This window comes from Oncorhynchus mykiss, chromosome 26 (genome assembly GCF_057628025.1).
Source record: "Oncorhynchus mykiss isolate SJ-2025 chromosome 26, ASM5762802v1, whole genome shotgun sequence".
NCBI lineage: Eukaryota > Metazoa > Chordata > Actinopteri > Salmoniformes > Salmonidae > Oncorhynchus > Oncorhynchus mykiss.
In genome coordinates, this window is record NC_143047.1 from 50,841,117 (window position 1) to 50,862,964 (window position 21,848).

Genomic DNA, 21,848 nt, shown 5'->3' on the forward strand with positions numbered 1-21,848 from the left:
GAAATATATGCAGGAAGATGATAAGAGGAACACCTATTGTAGCCAGACATGGAGGAGGAAGTACGAATTAACGGGAGATGAGAAATATATGCAGGAAGATGATAAGAGGAACACCTATTTTAGCCAGACATGGAGGAGGAAGTACATATTAACGGGAGATGAGAAATATATGCAGGAAGATGATAAGAGGAACACCTATTTTAGCCAGACATGGAGGAGGAAGTACATATTAACGGGAGATGAGAAATATATGCAGGAAGATGATAAGAGGAACACCTATTTTAGCCAGACATGGAGGAGGAAGTACATATTAACGGGAGATGAGAAATATATGCAGGAAGATGATAAGAGGAACACCTATTTTAGCCAGACATGGAGGAGGAAGTACGAATTAACGGGAGATGAGAAATATATGCAGGAAGATGATAAGAGGAACACCTATTGTAGCCAGACATGGAGGAGGAAGTACGAATTAACGGGAGATGAGAAATATATGCAGGAAGATGATAAGAGGAACACCTATTGTAGCCAGACATGGAGGAGGAAGTACGAATTAACGGGAGATGAGAAATATATGCAGGAAGATGATAAGAGGAACACCTATTTTAGCCAGACATGGAGGAGGAAGTACGAATTAAAGGGAGATGAGAAATATATGCAGGAAGACGATAAGAGGAACACCTATTTTAGCCAGACATGGAGGAGGAAGTACATATTAACGGGAGATGAGAAATATATGCAGGAAGATGATAAGAGGAACACCTATTTTAGCCAGACATGGAGAAGGAAGTACGAATTAACGGGAGATGAGAAATATATGCAGGAAGATGATAAGAGGAACACCTATTGTAGCCAGACATGGAGGAGGAAGTACGAATTAACGGGAGATGAGAAATATATGCAGGAAGATGATAAGAGGAACACCTATTTTAGCCAGACATGGAGGAGGAAGTACATATTAACGGGAGATGAGAAATATATGCAGGAAGATGATAAGAGGAACACCTATTTTAGCCAGACATGGAGGAGGAAGTACGAATTAACGGGAGATGAGAAATATATGCAGGAAGATGATAAGAGGAACACCTATTTTAGCCAGACATGGAGGAGGAAGTACATATTAACGGGAGATGAGAAATATATGCAGGAAGATGATAAGAGGAACACCTATTTTAGCCAGACATGGAGGAGGAAGTACGAATTAACGGGAGATGAGAAATATATGCAGGAAGATGATAAGAGGAACACCTATTTTAGCCAGACATGGAGGAGGAAGTACGAATTAACGGGAGATGAGAAATATATGCAGGAAGATGATAAGAGGAACACCTATTTTAGCCAGACATGGAGGAGGAAGTACATATTAACGGGAGATGAGAAATATATGCAGGAAGATGATAAGAGGAACACCTATTTTAGCCAGACATGGAGGAGGAAGTACGAATTAACGGGAGATGAGAAATATATGCAGGAAGACGATAAGAGGAACACCTATTTTAGCCAGACATGGAGGAGGAAGTACGAATTAACGGGAGATGAGAAATATATGCAGGAAGATGATAAGAGGAACACCTATTTTAGCCAGACATGGAGGAGGAAGTACGAATTAACGGGAGATGAGAAATATATGCAGGAAGATGATAAGAGGAACACCTATTTTAGCCAGACATGGAGGAGGAAGTACGAATTAACGTGAGATGAGAAATATATGCAGGAAGATGATAAGAGGAACACCTATTTTAGCCAGACATGGAGGAGGAAGTACGAATTAACGGGAGATGATAAATATATGCAGGAAGATGATAAGAGGAACACCTATTTTAGCCAGACATGGAGGAGGAAGTACGAATTAACGGGAGATGAGAAATATATGCAGGAAGATAATAAGAGGAACACCTATTTTAGCCAGACATGGAGGAGGAAGTACGAATTAACGGGAGATGAGAAATATATGCAGGAAGATGATAAGAGGAACACCTATTTTAGCCAGACATGGAGGAGGAAGTACGAATTAACGGGAGATGAGAAATATATGCAGGAAGATGATAAGAGGAACACCTATTTTAGCCAGACATGGAGGAGGAAGTACGAATTAACGGGAGATGAGAAATATATGCAGGAAGATGATAAGAGGAACACCTATTTTAGCCAGACATGGAGGAGGAAGTACGAATTAACGGGAGATGAGAAATATATGCAGGAAGATGATAAGAGGAACACCTATTTTAGCCAGACATGGAGGAGGAAGTACGAATTAACGGGAGATGAGAAATATATGCAGGAAGATGATAAGAGGAACACCTATTTTAGCCAGACATGGAGGAGGAAGTACGAATTAACGGGAGATGAGAAATATATGCAGGAAGATGATAAGAGGAACACCTATTTTAGCCAGACATGGAGGAGGAAGTACGAATTAACGGGAGATGAGAAATATATGCAGGAAGATGATAAGAGGAACACCTATTTTAGCCAGACATGGAGGAGGAAGTACGAATTAACGGGAGATGAGAAATATATGCAGGAAGATGATAAGAGGAACACCTATTTTAGCCAGACATGGAGGAGGAAGTACGAATTAACGGGAGATGAGAAATATATGCAGGTAGATGATAAGAGGAACACCTATTTTAGCCAGACATGGAGGAGGAAGTACGAATTAACGGGAGATGAGAAATATATGCAGGAAGATGATAAGAGGAACACCTATTTTAGCCAGACATGGAGGAGGAAGTACGAATTAACGGGAGATGAGAAATATATGCAGGAAGATGATAAGAGGAACACCTATTTTAGCCAGACATGGAGGAGGAAGTACGAATTAACGGGAGATGAGAAATATATGCAGGAAGATGATAAGAGGAACACCTATTGTAGCCAGACATGGAGGAGGAAGTACGAATTAACGGGAGATGAGAAATATATGCAGGAAGATGATAAGAGGAACACCTATTTTAGCCAGACATGGAGGAGGAAGTACGAATTAACGGGAGATGAGAAATATATGCAGGAAGATGATAAGAGGAACACCTATTTTAGCCAGACATGGAGGAGGAAGTACGAATTAACGGGAGATGAGAAATATATGCAGGAAGATGATAAGAGGAACACCTATTTTAGCCAGACATGGAGGAGGAAGTACGAATTAACGGGAGATGAGAAATATATGCAGGAAGATGATAAGAGGAACACCTATTTTAGCCAGACATGGAGGAGGAAGTACGAATTAACGGGAGATGAGAAATATATGCAGGAAGATGATAAGAGGAACACCTATTTTAGCCAGACATGGAGGAGGAAGTACGAATTAACGGGAGATGAGAAATATATGCAGGAAGATGATAAGAGGAACACCTATTTTAGCCAGACATGGAGGAGGAAGTACGAATTAACGGGAGATGAGAAATATATGCAGGTAGATGATAAGAGGAACACCTATTTTAGCCAGACATGGAGGAGGAAGTACGAATTTGATGGACGTTTAAATAAAGTAAAGCTGGAATCAATGATAAATAAATAAATAAGATTAGTGGAGACAAGGCAGATACACAACGGGCAGAGGGGCTAACAACAGAGAGTGATAACTAAGGCAGATACACAATGGGCAGAGGGGCTAACAACAGAGAGTGATAACTAAGGCAGATACACAACGGGCAGAGGGGCTAACAACAGAGAGTGATAACTAAGGCAGATACACAACGGGCAGAGGGGCTAACAACAGAGAGTGATAACTAAGGCAGATAAACAACGGGCAGAGGGGCTAACAACAGAGAGTGATAACTCCCACGGCTCCTCTGGAGGTCTCTCATAAACCTAAATTATACCCAACCCTGGTAGATCAGGCATGGAGAGAATATATATATATTTTTAAATTTAACTAGGCAAGTCAATGAAGAACAAATTATTATTTTCAATGATGGCCTAGGAACAGTGGGTTAACTGCCTTGTTCAGGGGAACAGTGGGTTAACTGCCTGTTCAGGGGCAGAACGACAGATTTGTACCTTGTCAGCTCGGGGATTTGAACTTGCAACCTTCCGATTACTAGTCCAACGCTCTAGTCCAACCACTAGGCTACGCTGCTGCCCGATGATGGGGTCGTAGTGGTGAGACGACGGCAGCCAGGGCTTCGGAAGCCAGAAAAAGAGTAAAGGCTGAGAAAGAAGAAGAGGTCAGTCAATATCCCCTAATTGCCTTACTGAACCCATGGGCGGGGGAAGAAGGACAGGAATCCATTTTAGAAGTATATAGGGTCAGTCAAGAGAATAAGAAAGATGAGTTCTTAATGGCAGTGCTAGAAGATAGAGCAACGGGAGGTAGAAACAGAAAGGAAGAGAGAAAGAGGGGGCTAAAATGTTACAATTGTAATAAAAACGGACAGTTCGCTAGGGAATGCGAGGCTCCATGTGGATATTGTAAAAAAAAAAGGACATCAGCACCACTGCAAACAGAAAGGGAAAGATGAATAAAAAAGGGAAAGGAAGATGGCGTCTGACTCAGACAAAGACGATGAGGAACCCTGAATAGAAGCTGATAAAATAGTCAGGAAGGCTTTAAATTAGGACTATTTTCTGGGAATTCTCGGTGCCGCAGTTGGCGACTACAGACAATTATAATAACATCGTTATTGACGGGGAAACTCAATCATTTCAATAGCGTTGGTGGTTCAGCGGTAAAGTTTTTGGCTACAACACGGGAGACTGAGGTTCGGATCTCAGCCTTGAGACCGATAGACTAAAATTGATTTTAGATTGTAATTCAACTATTTGCATGTTTTGCCTGGAAAAAATACGGTCGCTAGTGTTTGTATAAGATATGAACTGAAAGTTTTTAGGTTGAATTGAGAGAATAATTCATTCAAAATAATGGCGAGGCAATTTCGATGTAATACGTTGTGTTGCCCAAATGATCTGCTGGAATTGAGACGGGAGTCGTATTTAAATAAATGTATCATAGAAGAGAAAGTCACCTAAACCTGATGAATTCTAAGGAATAACGGAGAAATACGATAAAGTTTTGTGCAATCAGGATGTTAAATTTTTTATGAATCGACATACGATATAAATTTAGCGAAGTACATGGTACGTTTAAATTTTGGAGTATAGAAATATGTATATACCATAGCCTCTATCAACGCAATGTCAAATGTTATTGTGTTGATGTGTCGTCATATGAGCAGGGAGGTCAAGGGCGGAGAAGAAGAACCGTGTTTCCGGTGTCTTCTGTTACGACGCCACCTACTGTTGTGGATGACTGATCTCACCATAGCCTCTATCAACGCAGTTCATGATGCTGATTAAAGTGGGTGAAGGTTCGAGTTCAGGAAAGTGATTGATGTTTGTGGTTAGTATTTTTTGGGCAAACAGATACTTTATACTTTAAACTTTTTATAAGATGACAAATGAATTGATTTGTGGGATTGAATTACAATTGAAGGGTAAACTGTTTTATTCACAAACACAACTCCCTATCTACTTTTCAACTCCGAGAAGAGAAGAGGTTTTGAAACTGTTGAATTCAGTAGTATAAAATTCAGTATAGAGTGACACGAATACATCACACAGTAGGCAGTATAAGATGAACCGTGTCCCCAGGTTCAACTGGCAGCTGGTGGACGAGATAGAAGACAACAAGGGACAAATATGTCTTTTAACTTGTCAAATACAATTTAAACCTTAGACATAGATTATATACAAGTGCTTGAACAGCGCAAACATGAGGGATTTTTAACAATGTCGAGGACAAATTTAAAAGCAAAAAATATGACATCATTGTGGTTCTCTTAAATTCTCTCAAGTCATGTACAAGAACAGCATATTGTCAGCTTCTCCAATGGCGCCCCGTTCCCTAGGGCATAGGGTGTGATTTGAGATGGCGCCCCGTTCCCTAGGGTATAGGGTGTGAGTTGAGATGGCGCCCCGTTCCCTAGGGCATAGGGTGTGATTTGAGATGCAGACCAATGGCGCCCCGTTCCCTAGGGCATATGGTGTGATTTGAGACGGCGCCCCGTTCCCTAGGGCATAGGGTGTGATTTGAGATGGAGCCATTGACCTCCTATATCTAGTCAATTAGTTCATTATGACACAGTACAGAACGTTCATTATGACACAGTACAGAACATTCATTATAACACAGTACAGAACATTCATTATGACACAGTACAGAACATTCATTATGACACAGTACAGAACATTCATTATGACACAGTACAGAACATTCATTATGACACAGTACAGAACATTCATTATGAGACAGTACAGTACCTTCATTTCTAACATGTGTCTCAATTGGCACCCTATTCCCTAAGTAGTGCACTACTTTTGACTAGGGCCTATGGGGTAGTGCACCACATAAGGAAAAGGGTACCATTTGGGATGCACTAAAAGACATTTGTCCACATCAGTCAGTTTAGGCTGTTTATTATCTTCCTCTATTCGTTTTTCTCAGGAGGAACGACCTCCATCAGCAGCTGGAGGTGCATGGTGATTGGCCCTGCAGGGGAAGTGAGAGGTTAAAGGTCAGATTGGACCAATTAGGCTAATTAAAAGGTGAATAATACATAAATAACTTTAATAAAGGTGACATCAGCCCAATCACAGCATGATCTATAGGCTCTGTGACCTTCTGAGTTGAACTCCACAATGACTGGAATTATCTAAAGGGGAAGAACTCCACTACCGCTCACTGAGGAATACAACATTTTGATACATAAAGACCCAAGTTGCAGAAGATAATAGTGTTTGCTTCCCAAATGGCACCCTATACCCTATATTATAGTGCACTACCTTTCACCAGGGCCCATAGGGTAGTGCACTACACAGGGAATAAGGGGCCATTTTGGGACACAAGCCAGTGTTGTCTTCTAGTGCACTACAAAGGGAATAGGCGGCCATTTTGCTATAAAGGCTCTCTCTCAACACTCAAGTGTCAACAACTCTGAGCAGTGGGTAGTTACTCACTCATGACCCTGCGTGTCCAGCTGAACCTGCGGTGAACGAAGGGGAAGTAGAGCAGCAGACCGCTGAGGATGAAGATGGTACAGTACAGATACTCCAGCTCTGGCTTGTCTATGATCGGTGCTAGGACCAGGTAGCAGGACACTATCACCACCAGCACTGCTATGGGCATGGGACACTGTTGGGGGACAACCAGGACATAACCACCTGTCAGTCTCACAGGAGGGATCTGGGACAGTATTGCTCTAAAAACAGGTTTAAGTGAATCTGGGATTCAGGAAAACATCAAAGTGGTTACCACCCCATTTGTTGTGGTAAACAGCTGAGGGATGTGACTGGAGAAATGGAACCACTCTAAAATGTAGAGACAGAGCTATGGATGTAAGGACTGACCGTCCACGAGCTCAACATGATAGTTGTAACTATGTTCTTCCAATAGCCAAGAGATGAAGAGGACTTGGATGTATGGCAATGTGAATCTAGTCTTACCTTGACGGGCCTCTTGAGTTCCTTCCTGGTGAAGCGCATGACGATGAGAGCGAGAGCTGTGAGGCCGTAGAAAGCCCACTGGGCGAAACTGAAGTAGTTGATCAGGGTGTTGATGTCTGCTGGGATAATGTAGAGTACGGCCAGAATACCCTACAACCACAACAACAACAACAACAACAGGGTAAACTGAAGTAGTTGATCAGGGTGTTGATGTCTGCTGGGATAATGTAGAATACGGCCAGAATACCCTACAACCACAACAACAGGGTAAACTGAAGTAGTTGATCAGGGTGTTAATGTCTGCTGGGATAATGTAGAATATGGCCAGAATACCCTACAACCACAACAACAACAACAACAACAGGGTAAACTGAAGTAGTTGATCAGGGTGTTGATGTCTGCTGGGATAATGTAGAATACGGCCAGAATACCCTACAACCACAACAACAGGGTAAACTGAAGTAGTTGATCAGGGTGTTAATGTCTGCTGGGATAATGTAGAATACGGCCAGAATACCCTACAACCACAACAACAGGGTAAACTGAAGTAGTTGATCAGGGTGTTAATGTCTGCTGGGATAATGTAGTATACGGCCAGAATACCCTACAACCACAACAACAACAACAGGGTAAACTGAAGTAGTTGATCAGGGTGTTGATGTCAGCTGGGATAATGTAGAATATGGCCAGAATACCCTACAACCACAACAACAACAACAGGGTAAACTGAAGTAGTTGATCAGGGTGTTGATGTCTGCTGGGATAATGTAGAATACGGCCAGAATACCCTACAACCACAACAATAACAACAGGGTAAACTGAAGTAGTTGATCAGGGTGTTGATGTCTGCTGGGATAATGTAGAATACGGCCAGAATACCCTACAACCACAACAACAGGGTAAACTGAAGTAGTTGATCAGGGTGTTGATGTCTGCTGGGATAATGTAGAATACGGCCAGAATACCCTACAACCACAACAACCACCACAACAGGGTAAACTGAAGTAGTTGATCAGGGTGTTGATGTCTGCTGGGATAATGTAGAGTACGGCCAGAATACCCTACAACCACAACAACAACAACAGGGTAAACTGAAGTAGTTGATCAGGGTGTTGATGTCTGCTGGGATAATGTAGAGTACGGCCAGAATACCCTACAACCACAACAACAGGGTAAACTGAAGTAGTTGATCAGGGTGTTGATGTCTGCTGGGATAATGTAGAGTACGGCCAGAATACCCTACAACCACAACAACAGGGTAAACTGAAGTAGTTGATCAGGGTGTTGATGTCTGCTGGGATAATGTAGAATACGGCCAGAATACCCTACAACCACAACAACAACAACAGGGTAAACTGAAGTAGTTGATCAGGGTGTTGATGTCTGCTGGGATAATGTAGAATACGGCCAGAATACCCTACAACCACAACAACAACAACAGGGTAAACTGAAGTAGTTGATCAGGGTGTTGATGTCAGCTGGGATAATGTAGAGTACGGCCAGAATACCCTACAATCACAACAACAACAACAACAGGGTAAACTGAAGTAGTTGATCAGGGTGTTGATGTCTGCTGGGATAATGTAGAATACGGCCAGAATACCCTACAACCACAACAACCACCACAACAGGGTAAACTGAAGTAGTTGATCAGGGTGTTGATGTCAGCTGGGATAATGTAGAGTACGGCCAGAATACCCTACAATCACAACAACCACCACAACAGGGTAAACTGAAGCAGCACATTTAAGGAACTTGAGAAAAAAAAACATTATTTCTTGGTATTTCATTACTTTTCCTAAAAGTACAAACAGTTACATTTAATTCCGGTAATGTTCTAGGAACGTTCTCCTACTGGTTTGACATTGGTAATGTTCTAGGAACGTTCTCCAACTGGTTTGACATTGGGAATGTTCTAGGAACGTTCTTCAACTGGTTTGACATTGGGAATGTTCTCAAATAGTTCAGAGAACATTCTTCTATGGGAATTTTAGTATGTTTCATACATGTTTCAGTTGGGGCCAATTTCATCTTAAAATGTTTCCTGTGAACAAATTTAAGATGTATAAATTTATATTTCAGATTACAGGATGTCAAGGTCATATTTTTGCATATTCTGTTCCAGATTGTTGACATGTTGTTCAGATTCATTTAGATCTGTGGACCATACTTTTTGAATGGCTAGCTCAGAATAGGAGCATTCCAATAGTTGTTTATATTTACAAAGATAGATCAGTCCTTTCAGGAGCCCAGGAAATGTATTTATAAATCCCATCATAGAATGGTTCGGTAGTTGCATTTCCCAAGGTACTCCAGAGGCCAGCTGACCTAAGATGTAAATACATAAAAACAGATTAATGGTAATGTACATGTGTCTTTGAGCCTGGTAATGTATATGTGTCTTTGAGCCTGGTAATGTACATGTGTCTTTGAGCCTGGTAATGTACATGTGTCTTTGAGCCTGGTCATGTACATAGACCACTGGGGGGCAGTAATGTATAAAGTGATGACTCAGGTTATAGGTTAGGTCACTGGGGGGGCAGTAATGTCTATGGGGATGGGTCAGGTTATAGGTTAGACCACTGGGGGGCAGTGATGTATAAAGTGATGGGTCAGGTTATAGGTTAGGTCACTGGGGGGACAGTAATGTATATGGGGATGGGTCAGGTTATAGGTTAGACCACTGGGGGGCAGTAATGTATAAAGTGATGGGTCAGGTTATAGGTTAGGTCACTGGGGGGGCAGTAATGTATATGCGGATGGGTCAGGTTATAGGTTAGACCACTGGGGGGCAGTAATGTATAAAGTGATGACTCAGGTTATAGGTTAGACCACTGGGGGGCAGTAATGTATATGGGGATGGGTCAGGTTATAGGTTAGACCACTGGGGGGGGGGGGGGGGGCAGTAATGTATAAGTGATGGGTCAGGTTATAGGTTAGACCACTGGGGGGCAGTAATGTATAAAGTGATGGGTCAGGTTATGGGTTAGGTGACTGTAGGGCAGTAATGTATAAAGTGATGGGTCAGGTTATAGGTTAGTCCACTGGGGGGGCAGTAATGTATATGGGGATGGGTCAGGTTATAGGTTAGACCAATGGGGGGCAGTAATGTATATGGGGATGGGTCAGGTTATAGGTTAGGCCACTGGGGGGCAGTAATGTATATGGGGATGGGTCAGGTTATAGGTTAGGCCACTGGGGGGGGGGGGGGGGCAGTAATGTATAAAGTGTTGGGTCAGGTTATAGGTTAGACCACTGGGGGGCAGTAATGTATAAAGTGATGGGTCAGGTTATGGGTTAGGTGACTGTAGGGCAGTAATGTATAAAGTGATGGGTCAGGTTATAGGTTAGTCCACTGGGGGGGCAGTAATGTATATGGGGATGGGTCAGGTTATAGGTTAGGTCACTGGGGGGCAGTAATGTATAAAGTGATGGGTCAGGTTATAGGTTAGACCACTGGGGGGGCAGTAATGTATAAAGTGATGGGTCAGGTTATAGGTTAGGTCACTGGGGGGCAGTAATATATAAAGTGATGGGTCAGGTGGTATGTTAGGTCATTGGGGGGGCCAGTAATATATAAAGTGATGGGTCAGGTGGTATGTTAGGTCATTGGGGGGAGCAGTAATGTATAAAGTGATGGGTCAGGTTATAGGTTAGACCACTGGGGGGCAGTAATGTATAAAGTGATGGGTCAGGTTATAGGTTAGACCACTGGGGGGCAGTAATGTATAAAGTGATGGGTCAGGTTATAGGTTAGGCCTCTGGGGCAGTAATGTAAAAAGTGATGGGTCAGGTTATAGGTTAGACCACTGGGGGGCAGTAATGTATAAAGAGATGGGTCAGGTTAAAGGTTAGGGCACTGGGGGGGGGGGCAGTAATGTATAAAGTGATGGGCCAGGTCATAGGTTAGGTCATTGGGTGGCAGTAATGTATATGGGGATGGGTCAGGTTATAGTTTAGACCACTGGGGGGCAGTAATGTATAAAGTGATGGGTCAGGTTATAGGTTAGACCACTGGGGGGCAGTAATGTCTATGGGGATGGGTCAGGTTATAGGTTAGGCCACTGGGGGGCAGTAATGTATAAAGTGATGGGTCAGGTTATAGGTTAGGTCACTGGGGGGCAGTAATGTATAAAGTGATGGGTCAGGTTATAGGTTAGTTCACTGGGGGGCAGTAATTTATAAAGTGATTGGTCAGGTTGTAGGTTAGGCCACTGGGGGCGGCAGTAATGTATAAAGTGATGACTCAGGTTATAGGTTAGGCCACTGGGGGGCCAGTAATGTATAAAGTGATGACTCAGGTTATAGGTTAGACCACTGGGGGGCAGTAATGTATATGGGGATGGGTCAGGTTATAGGTTTAGGTTAGGTCACTGGGGGGGGGGGGGGGGGCAGTAATGTATAAGTGAAGGGTCAGGTTATAGGTTAGGCCACTGGGGGGCCAGTAATGTATAAAGTGATGGGTCAGGTTATAGGTTAGGTCACTGGGGGGCAGTAATGTATATGGGGATGGGTCAGGTTATAGGTTAGACCACTGGGGGGCAGTAATGTATAAAGTGATGGGTCAGGTTATAGGTTAGACCACTGGGGTCAGTAATGTATATGGGGATGGGTCAGGTTATAGGTTAGGCCACTGGGGGGCAGTAATGTACAAAGTGATGGGTCAGGTTATAGGTTAGGCCACTGGGGGGGGGCAGTAATGTATAAAGTGATGGGTCAGGTTATAGGTTAGGCCACTGGGGGGGGGGGGGGGTAGTAATGTATAAAGTGATGGGTCAGGTTATAGGTTACGCCACTGGGGGGGGGCAGTAATGTATAAAGTGATGACTCAGGTTATAGGTTAGGCCACTGGGGGGCCAGTAATGTATAAAGTGATGACTCAGGTTATAGGTTAGGACACTGGGGGGCAGTAATGTATATGGGGATGGGTCAGGTTATAGGTTAGACCACTGGGGGGCAGTAATGTATAAAGTGATGGGTCAGGTTATAGGTTAGACCACTGGGGGGCCAGTAATGTATATGGGGATGGGTCAGGTTATAGGTTAGACCACTGGGGGGCAGTAATGTATAAAGTGATGGGTTAGGTAATAGGTTAGACCACTGGGGGGCAGTAATGTATAAAGTGATGGGTCAGGTTATAGGTTAGGCCACTGGGGGGCAGTAATGTATATGGGGATGGGTCAGGTTATAGGTTAGACCACTGGGGGGCAGTAATGTATAAAGTGATGGGTCAGGTTATAGGTTAGGCCACTGGGGGGGGGCAGTAATGTATAAAGTGATGGGTCAGGTTATAGGTTAGGTCACTGAGGGGCAGTAATGTATATGGGGATGGGTCAGGTTATAGGTTAGACCACTGGGGGGCAGTAATGTATATGGGGATGGGTCAGGTTATAGGTTAGAACACTGGAGGGGGGGGCAGTAATGTATATGGGGATGGGTCAGGTTATAGGTTAGACCACTGGGGGGCAGTAATGTATATGGGGATGGGTCAGGTTATAGGTTAGACCACTGGGGGGCAGTAATGTATATGGGGATGGGTCAGGTTATAGGTTAGACCACTGGGGGGCAGTAATGTATATGGGGATGGGTCAGGTTATAGGTTAGACCACTGGGGGGCAGTAATGTATATGGGGATGGGTCAGGTTATAGGTTAGGCCACTGGGGGGCAGTAATGTACAAAGTGATGGGTCAGGTTATGGGTTAGGTCACTGGGGGGGGGGGGGCAGTAATGTATTTGGGGATGGGTCAGGTTATAGGTTAGGTCACTGGGGGGGGGCAGTAATGTATTTGGGGATAGGTCAGGTTATAGGTTAGGCCACTGGGGGGGCAGTAATGTATAAAGTGATAGGTCAGGTTATAGGTTAGACCACTGGGGGGCAGTAATGTATATGGGGATGGGTCAGGTTATAGGTTAGGCCACTGGGGGGGCAGTAATGTATAAAGTGATAGGTCAGGTTATAGGTTAGGTGACTGTGGGGCAGTAATGTATAACGTGATAGGTCAGGTTATAGGCACATTATTCTATTTATAATTCTGCAAGCTCTGTCAAGTTGGTAGTTGATCATTCCTATAATATATAATGTAATTTATCAGACACTTTTATCCAAAGCGACTTACAGTCATTCATGCAGACATTTTATGTATGTTTCTTCCTGGGAACCTACTGTCTTTGCATTGCAAGCACCATGCTCTACCAACTGATGTGCAGAGATTCTCAACACGATTTAAGTCAGAACTGTAACTTGGCCACTCAGGAATATTCAAAGTCTTCTTGTTAACAACATCTCATTATGTCCACCCCTGTTTTTCATTTTTTGCCTAAAATCACATACCCAAATCTAACTGCCTTTAACTCAGGCCTTGAAGCATGCATATTCTTGGTTACCATTTGAAAGTAAACACTTTGTAGTTTATGTCAATGTGAAAGGAATGTAGGAGAACACAATAGGTCTGGCAAAAGATAATACAAAGAAAAAAATACCCTTTATTTTTTTGTACCATCATCTTGGAAATGCAAGAGAAAAGCCATAATGTATTATTCCAGCCCAGCTGCAATTTAGATTTTGGCCACTAGTTGGCAGCAGTGTATGTGCAAAGTCAGCATGATCAAATGAACCTTTGCATTTCTGTTCAAAATTTGTCCTGGCAAATTTTCTTGTTACTTACAACCTCATGCTAATCACATTAGCCTACATTAGCTCACCCGTCCCCTGAAAGGGTAAACGATCCCGAAGAAGTTATTAAGCATCTCCAGTGTATATTTGGCCTTGTGTTTTTGGTTATTGACCTGCTGAAAGGTGAATTTGTCTCCCAGTGTTTGTTGGAAAGCAGACTGAACCAGGTCACCACAATGCTGGAAAATATGAAGACTGGTGCTCATGTGACGTGTTCAATTTGCCCCAAACATAACGCTTTGTATTCAGGACAAAAAGTTAAGTTCTTAGCCACATTTTTTCAGTTTTACTTTAGTGCCTTATTGCAAACAGGATGATTCCATACTTAGTTTGACATGTTTCTAAAGGACTGTAACAGAAGTGTTTGAGTTTTTGTCTGGACGAAGTGCCTGCGCCTCATGAAGATGGTTTACTGGGCTGAACACGCTAACAACAAAATAGGAAAAACACCAAGTGTGATGAACACTTTTGCACTGCATCTCAGACTTACATTGAAGATGAGGGCGGGGGAAGGAGTGTAACGCTTCAGACTGATATAGGACAAGATCTTTACCATGTGACCCTCTCTTCCTGCCACATAGGTCAACCTGAGGTGGGACAGAGCACAAACATGTTAGTTCAACATAATATTGGCAATATGTTGAACCTGAATTTGGTTTGCTTTCTTTTCACCATTTTTAACTCTGCTTGTGCTCTCTTCTTTTAGAAAAGCAGATTCAATCTGTTAAACACTTTGGGACAACTGCTGACATAAAAAGGGCTTTATAAAATACATTTGTTTTGATTAAATTTGATTAGCAAAAACAATGTCTTCCTGAAGTTGTCCCTTTACCTGCCGGCTGTGAAGCAGCTCCCATTGGCCGCTCCGAAGGTGGAGAAGACGACAAACACAGGGACTACCCACGACAGGGGGTACAGCACTCTGTCACCAAAAGTCTAAGGGGCACAAACAAGTCCCTCCGAGGAGACGGGGGGGGGGGGGGGGGACACAATAAATCAAATGTAATTGTTTGTTGTTGAAATAATGCGTCTTGTTCTTGCTAAGGGAGATATGATGAGCCACACCAATGGCTTCCTCTGTCTCCGCCCCTCTCTATCTCCATGGCGACCCTCTTACCACAGCAACAGCGGGAGACTGCAGTAGTTCCGTAGCGGTCATGGCGCTGAAGTAGGCAATGTTGACCAGCACATAGCACACAGACACCAAAGGAATACCAATGATAATGGCCAGGGGAAGGTTTCTGTTAGAGAGAGAGAGATATATATATATATATAGAGAGAGATAGAGAGTGTTGTTGTGAGATAGAGAGATATATATATATATATATATATATATATATAGAGAGTGTTAGTGTGAGATAGACAGACTACAACCAACACATGTTACACAGAGACCAGTGTTAGTGGATTATGTAGCACACAGACAGAGACAGAGAGTTGATTAAACTCTTGTTGTCTCCCTAACAGGAAAGGAGGTGGCGTGTGAATGCCAAGGGAACTCAGGCTTCCCCGAAAATCAGACCAATAAAACAAATACAATCATTAAAACAATTTAACAATTGTGGCTGAATCAATTCTTAAGTGGCTGAATCAAACATTCTCAGAACCTCAAGCGGCTGAATCTATCTCATCAGAGAAATCATAAGAGCGAGGGAAACAGCGCCCCTCTGTCTCAGTATGTGTAGCAGATGTATCTGATGCTGTCTGGCCAAAATGAGTATGACATGTTACCGCAGAAGCATTTGATTGATTGATGCCAGCGAGCATTTGACTTCCTTTGATATTTTTTTAAATAAAATAATTAACCAATCAGCATTGAGATGAGCTCAGCTGTGGATAGTCCTGGTGCAGCAAAACCACCCCACAAGGGAGGCCACTTTGGATTTGGCTTCACACCAATCAAATCACATCCTAGGCAAAACGTCATCATTGTCGGAAAAACTTGTTCGTTTCTGGTCTGCTTGCGTTGATGTCCTGCAGCAGCTAGCTAGCTAAATCAGTCCTTTCCTAAACCATGGATAGATGGACACGGAGATTTGGACTTGTGGTTTTTACTTAATTCTCTGTACAGGCGAAAGATGATAACAGAGGTTCTGATCAAGCCATAAATTCACAGGTTGTGCCACTGGCCTGAGACAATGTTCAATATGTAGCCTAGATATAGTAGGCTCATGTTAACTAGCTAAATAACTTAGCAAGTGTTTTAGCCATGTAGCCTAGATATAGTAGGCTCACGTTAACTAGCTTAATAACATAGCTGATTCATTGTTGCCCAGCGAGGAAGCTAGTCTAGTAAGTTTTTTAGCCAGGTAGCCTAGATATAGTAGGCTCACGTTAACTAGCTAAATAACGTAGCTGGTTCATTGTTGCCCAGCGAGGAAGCAAGTCTAGTAAGTGTTTTAGCCAAGTAGCCTAGTCTAGAAACTAAAAGCGTGTACTTCTCTCTGACAGAGTCATAGACCTTGTTGCGAACATGAAAGAGAGGAGGATGGCACTGGTGTTCAACTAGTCTACAAATAGGGTGAGTCAACACATTGTTTATACTTGAACACAGAAGTACTATGGACAGCCACATGATGTTTAGCTCTGTTGATTGGATTAATTTGTTTAATGGCTTTTAAACTGTCTTGGCTTCCTCAGTGCCATTACCCACGCCTGGCTTCCTCAGTGCCATTACCCACGCCTGGCTTCCCTAGTGATATTACCCACGCCTGGCTTCCCCAGTGATATTACCCACGCTTGGCTTCCTCAGTGATATTACCCACGCTTGGCTTCCTCAGTGCCATTACCCACGCCTGGCTTCCCCAGTGATATTACCCACGCTTGGCTTCCTCAGTGATATTACCCACGCTTGGCTTCCTCAGTGCCATTACCCACGCCTGGCTTCCCCAGTGATATTACCCACACTTGGCTTCCTCAGTGATATTACCCACGCCTGGCTTCCCCAGTGATATTACCCACGCCTGGCTTCCCCAGTGATATTACCCACGCTTGGCTTCCCCAGTGATATTACCCACGCTTGGCTTCCCCAGTGATATTACCCATGCTTGGCTTCCTCAGTGCCATTACCCACGCTTGGCTTCCCCAGTGATATTACCCATGCTTGGCTTCCTCAGTGATATTACCCACGCTTGGCTTCCTCAGTGCTATTACCCAGCCTGGCTTCCCCAGTGATATTACCCACGCTTGGCTTCCCCAGTGCTATTACCCAGCCTGGCTTCCCCAGTGATATTACCCACGCTTGGCTTCCCCAGTGATATTACCCATGCTTGGCTTCCTCAGTGCTATTACCCACGCTTGGCTTCCTCAGCGATATTACCCACACTTGGCTTCCTCAGTGATATTACCCACGCTTGGCTTCCTCAGTGATATTACCCACGCACTGCTACTAGTGAGCAGCATATGATGCACTCACTGCACTGGTAGTCACTTTGGAGTCTCTGATGAATGACAGTGGAAATCCAGTCTAAGTAAGGCTGCATCCCAATGGCACCCTGTTCCTTACATAGTGCACTACTATTGACCAGGGCCCATCGTGGACGCACCCTAAATGTCAGCTGTATGTACACTCACCTGTATGGGTTTTCCAGCTCCTCTGTTATAAAGTTCAGCTGATTCCTGAGAGACAACACATGTTTATAGACCACGTATAAACAGGTTGGGTTGACATTCAAAACAGAAATCTCAAAACCATAAAACTGTTTTATTGAGGAAGTGATAAGAACCGAGAGATAGGATGCATCCCAATGGTACCCAATCCCCTACTTAGTGGACTACTTTAGGGTAGAGCGTTATGGGCCCTGACTAGAGCGCTATGGGCCCTGACTAGAGCGCTATGGGCCCTGACTAGAGCGCTATGGGCCCTGACTAGAGCGCTATGGGCCCTGACTAGAGCACTACGGGCCCCACTGACTAGAGCGCTACGGGGCCCCCTGACTAGAGCGCTATGTGCCCACCCTGACTAGAGCGCTATAGGCCCCCCCTGACTAGAGCGCTACGGACCCCACTGACTAGAGCGCTACGGGCCCCCCTGACTAGAACGCTACGGGCCCCCTGACTAGAGCGCTACGGGCCCCCCTAACTAGAGCGCTACGGGCCCCCCTGACTAGAGCGCTACGGGCCCTCCTGACTAGAGCGCTATGGGCCCACCTGACTTGAGCACTACAGGCCCCCCTGACTAGAGCGCTACGGGCCCCCCTGACTAGAGCGCTACGGGCCCCCCTGACTAGAGCGCTACGGGCCCCCCTGACTAGAGCGCTACGGGCCCTGACTAGAGCGCTACGGACCCTGACTAGAGCGCTACGGGCCCTGACTAGAGCGCTACGGACCCTGACTAGAGCACTTTGGGCCCCCCTGACTAGAGCACTTTGGGCCCCCCTGACTAGAGCGGTACGGGCCCTGGTCAAAAGTATTGACCTATATAGGAAGTAGGGTGCCATTTGGGATGCAGATGTAGTCTTACCACCCATCGTAGGCCCAGAGCCCGTTGTAAAACGCCAGTCCAATGGATCCAAAGGAGGTTGAGGCTCCTTCAAATGTGTTGGACAGATTCTCAGTGTTTCCTGGGCACAAACGTGACAGTATATACATTTTAATATTCATACTTCTGACCAGGGCCCATAGGGTGTACCCAAAAGTAGTACACTACAGAGTGATATTTGAAATTTCCGCATGATAACACAGGGTGGGTACTGGAATAAATGGCAAAGTTTTCATCCCAAATGGTACCCTATTCTATACAGAAGTGTCCTACTTTTGACCAGGATCCATAGGGCTCTGAGGGATATATACTGGGCGGCAGGATAGCCTAGCGATTAGAGCGTTGGACTAGTAACCGAACGGTTGCAAGAAAACATGTTGTTCTGCCCCTGAACAAGGCAGTTAACCCACCGTTCCTAAGCCGTCATTGAAAATAAGAATTTGTTCTTAACTGACTTACCTAGTTAAATAAAGGTAAAATACAATTAAAATCAATATACGACTCTGAGGGATCTGTAGGGCTCTGAGGGATGTCTGGGATCTACAGTATAGGGCTCTGAGGGTTCTATAGCGATCTGAGGGCTCTGATAAATCTGAGGGATGTATAGGGCTCTGGGGTATCCGTTGGCATCTATAGGGCTATGGGCGATCCGTAGGGCTCTGGGGGAGCTGAGGCATGTATAGAGCTCTGATGGATCTATTGGGCTCTAATGGATCTATAGGGCTCAGAGATCTGAGGGAAGTATAGGGCTCTGAGGGATGTATAGGGGTCCGTAGGGCTCTGGGAGATCCGTAGGGCTCTGGGGGATCTGAGGGATCCATAGGGATCTGAGGGATCTGTCGGGCTCTGAGGGATCTGTCGGGCTCTGGGGGATCCGTCGGGCTCTGAGGGATCCATAGGGCTATGTAGGATCCATTGGGCTCTGGGGATCTATTGGGCTCTGGGGGATCTATTGGGCTCTGGGGGATCTATTGGGCTCTGGGGGATCCATTCTGATCCGGTGAATCTATAGGGCTCCGATGGATCTATAGGACTCTGATATCTAAGGGATGTATAGGGCTCTGGGGGATCCGTAGTGCTTTGAAGAATGTATAGGGCTTAGAGATCTGAGGGATGTATATTCCTTTGATGGATCTGTAATGCTCTGTGAGATCCGTAGCGCTCTGGGGGAGTCGTAGGGCTACGATAGATCTGTAGGGCTCTGGGGGATCTACAGCATAGGGCTCTGGGGGATCTACAGCATAGGGCTCTGGGGGATCTACAGCATAGGGCTCTGGGGGATCTACAGCATAGGGCTCTGGGGGATCTACAGCATAGGGCTCTGAGGGATCTACAGCATAGGGCTCTGGGGGATCTACAGCGTATGGCTCTGGGGGATCTGTAGGGTTCTGGGGGATCTGTAGGGCTCTGGGCGATCTACAGCATAGGGCTCTGGGGGATCTACAGCATAGGGCTCTGAGGGATCTACAGCATAGGGCTCTGGGGGATCTACAGCATAGGGCTCTGGGGGATCTACAGCATAGGGCTCTGAGGGATCTACAGCATAGGGCTCTGGGGGATCTACAGCATAGGGCTCTGGGGGATCTACAGCATAGGGCTCTGAGGGATCTACAGCATAGGGCTCTGGGGGATCTACAGCATAGGGCTCTGAGGGATCTACAGCATAGGGCTCTGGGGGATCTACAGCATAGGGCTCTGGGGGATCTACAGCATAGGGCTCTGGGGGATCTACAGCATAGGGCTCTGGGGGATCTACAGCATAGGGCTCTGGGGGATCTACAGCATAGGGCTCTGGGGGATCTACAGCATAGGGCTCTGGGGGATCTACAGCATAGGGCTCTGGGGGATCTACAGCATAGGGCTCTGGGTGATCTACAGCATAGGGCTCTGGGGGATCTACAGCATAGGGCTCTGAGGGATCTACAGCGTATGGCTCTGGGGGATCTGTAGGGTTCTGTGGGATCTGTAGGGCTCTGAGCGATCTACATTGTAGGGCTCTGGGGTATCGACAGTGTGAGGCTCAGAAGGATCTGTAGGGCTCAGATGGATATGTATGGCTCAGATGGATCTGTCGGGCTCAGATGGATCTGTTGGGCTCTGAGGGATCAATTGCGCTCTGGGGGATCTATCGGGCTCTGGGGTATCCATAGGGCTCTGGGGGATCTATCAGGCTCTGGGGGATCCATAGGGCTCTGGGGGAACGACTGGTTGAATCCAGTCTCCTGTCTACAGACCAGTAGCCTGGTGGGACCAGTCTCCTGTCTACAGACCAGTAGCCTGGTGGGACCAGTCTCCTGTCTACAGACCAGTAGCCTGGTGGAATCCAGTCTCCTGTGTACAGACCAGTAGCCTGGTGGGACCAGTCTTCTGTCTACAGACCAGTAGCCTGTTCTATAGTGTTCTACCCTATTCCCCTATATTTGCCATGCAAATGAACTGAATCGCCAAAATAACATTTCCACTGCGTTTCAGTCCTGCCACAGAAGGACCAGCTTACATCATGTCAGTATTTCTCTCATTAACACAGGTGTGGGTGTTGACAAGGCTGGAGATCACTCTGTCATGCTGATTGAGTTCGAATAACAGAATTTTAAGCTTCAAAAGGAAGGTGGTGCTTGGAATCATTGTTCATCCTCTGTCAACCATGGTTACCTGCAAGGAAACACGTGCCGTCTTCATTGCTTTGCACAAAAAGGGCTTCACAGGCAAGGATATTACTGCCAGTAAGATTGCACCTAAATCAACCATTTATTAGATCATCAAGAACATCAAGGAGAGCGGTCCAATTGTTGTGAAGAAGGCTTCAGGGCACCCAAAAAGTCCAGCAAGCGCCAGAACCGTCTCCTAAAATTGATTCAGCTGCAGGATCTGGGCACTACCAGTACAGAGCTTGCTCAGGAATGGCAGCAGGCAGGTGTGAATGCATCTACACGCACAGTGAGGCGAAGACTTTTGGAGGATGGCCTGGTGTCAAGAAGGGCAGCAACGAAGCCACTTTTCTCCTGGAAAAACATCAGGGACAAACTGATATTCTGCAAAAGGTACAGGGATTGGACTGCTGATGACTGGGGTAAAGTCGTTTTCTCTGATGAATCCCCTTTCCGATTGTTTGGGGCATCCTGAAAAAAGCTTGTCCGGAGAAGACAAGGTGAGAGCTACCATCAGTCCTGTGTCATGCCAACAGTATGTGGGGTTGCTTCTCAGCCAAGGGTGTGGGTTCACTCACAATTTTGCCTAAGAACACAGCCATG

General features: G+C 45.2%; 2 protein-coding genes across 6 annotated transcripts in view; one reads left to right on the forward strand and one right to left on the reverse strand.

Moving 5' to 3' along the window:
• Window positions 1–5,422: 5,422 nt before the first annotated feature.
• The window catches only part of LOC110510618 (b(0,+)-type amino acid transporter 1), a 52,209-nt gene continuing 35,783 nt past the window's right edge, over window positions 5,423–21,848 (reverse strand). For 2 of the 5 annotated variants that reach the window (XM_090222007.1, XM_090222006.1), the window contains 8 exons: window positions 18,580–18,679; window positions 17,691–17,735; window positions 15,235–15,358; window positions 14,950–15,053; window positions 14,608–14,704; window positions 7,444–7,593; window positions 6,958–7,132; window positions 5,423–6,490 (listed from right to left, as the gene is read on the reverse strand). In XM_090222007.1, coding sequence (XP_090078133.1) covers window positions 6,429–6,490; window positions 6,958–7,132; window positions 7,444–7,593; window positions 14,608–14,704; window positions 14,950–15,053; window positions 15,235–15,358; window positions 17,691–17,735; window positions 18,580–18,679 — 857 coding nt within the window. In that variant the 3' untranslated portion in view covers window positions 5,423–6,428. Of the gene's footprint in view, window positions 6,491–6,957; window positions 7,133–7,443; window positions 7,594–8,459; window positions 8,683–8,811; window positions 9,048–14,607; window positions 14,705–14,949; window positions 15,054–15,234; window positions 15,359–17,690; window positions 17,736–18,579; window positions 18,680–21,848 lie in introns of those variants that run through there. The other 3 variants (XM_090222009.1, XM_090222008.1, XM_090222010.1) reach the window with 2 other exon arrangements.
• The window catches only part of LOC110510393 (b(0,+)-type amino acid transporter 1-like), a 103,087-nt gene continuing 97,346 nt past the window's right edge, over window positions 16,108–21,848 (forward strand). Inside the window, exons 1-2 of the mRNA XM_090222014.1 lie at window positions 16,108–16,233; window positions 16,569–16,638. The gene's annotated coding sequence lies outside the window, so the exon portion shown is untranslated. The remainder of the gene's footprint in view (window positions 16,234–16,568; window positions 16,639–21,848) is intronic.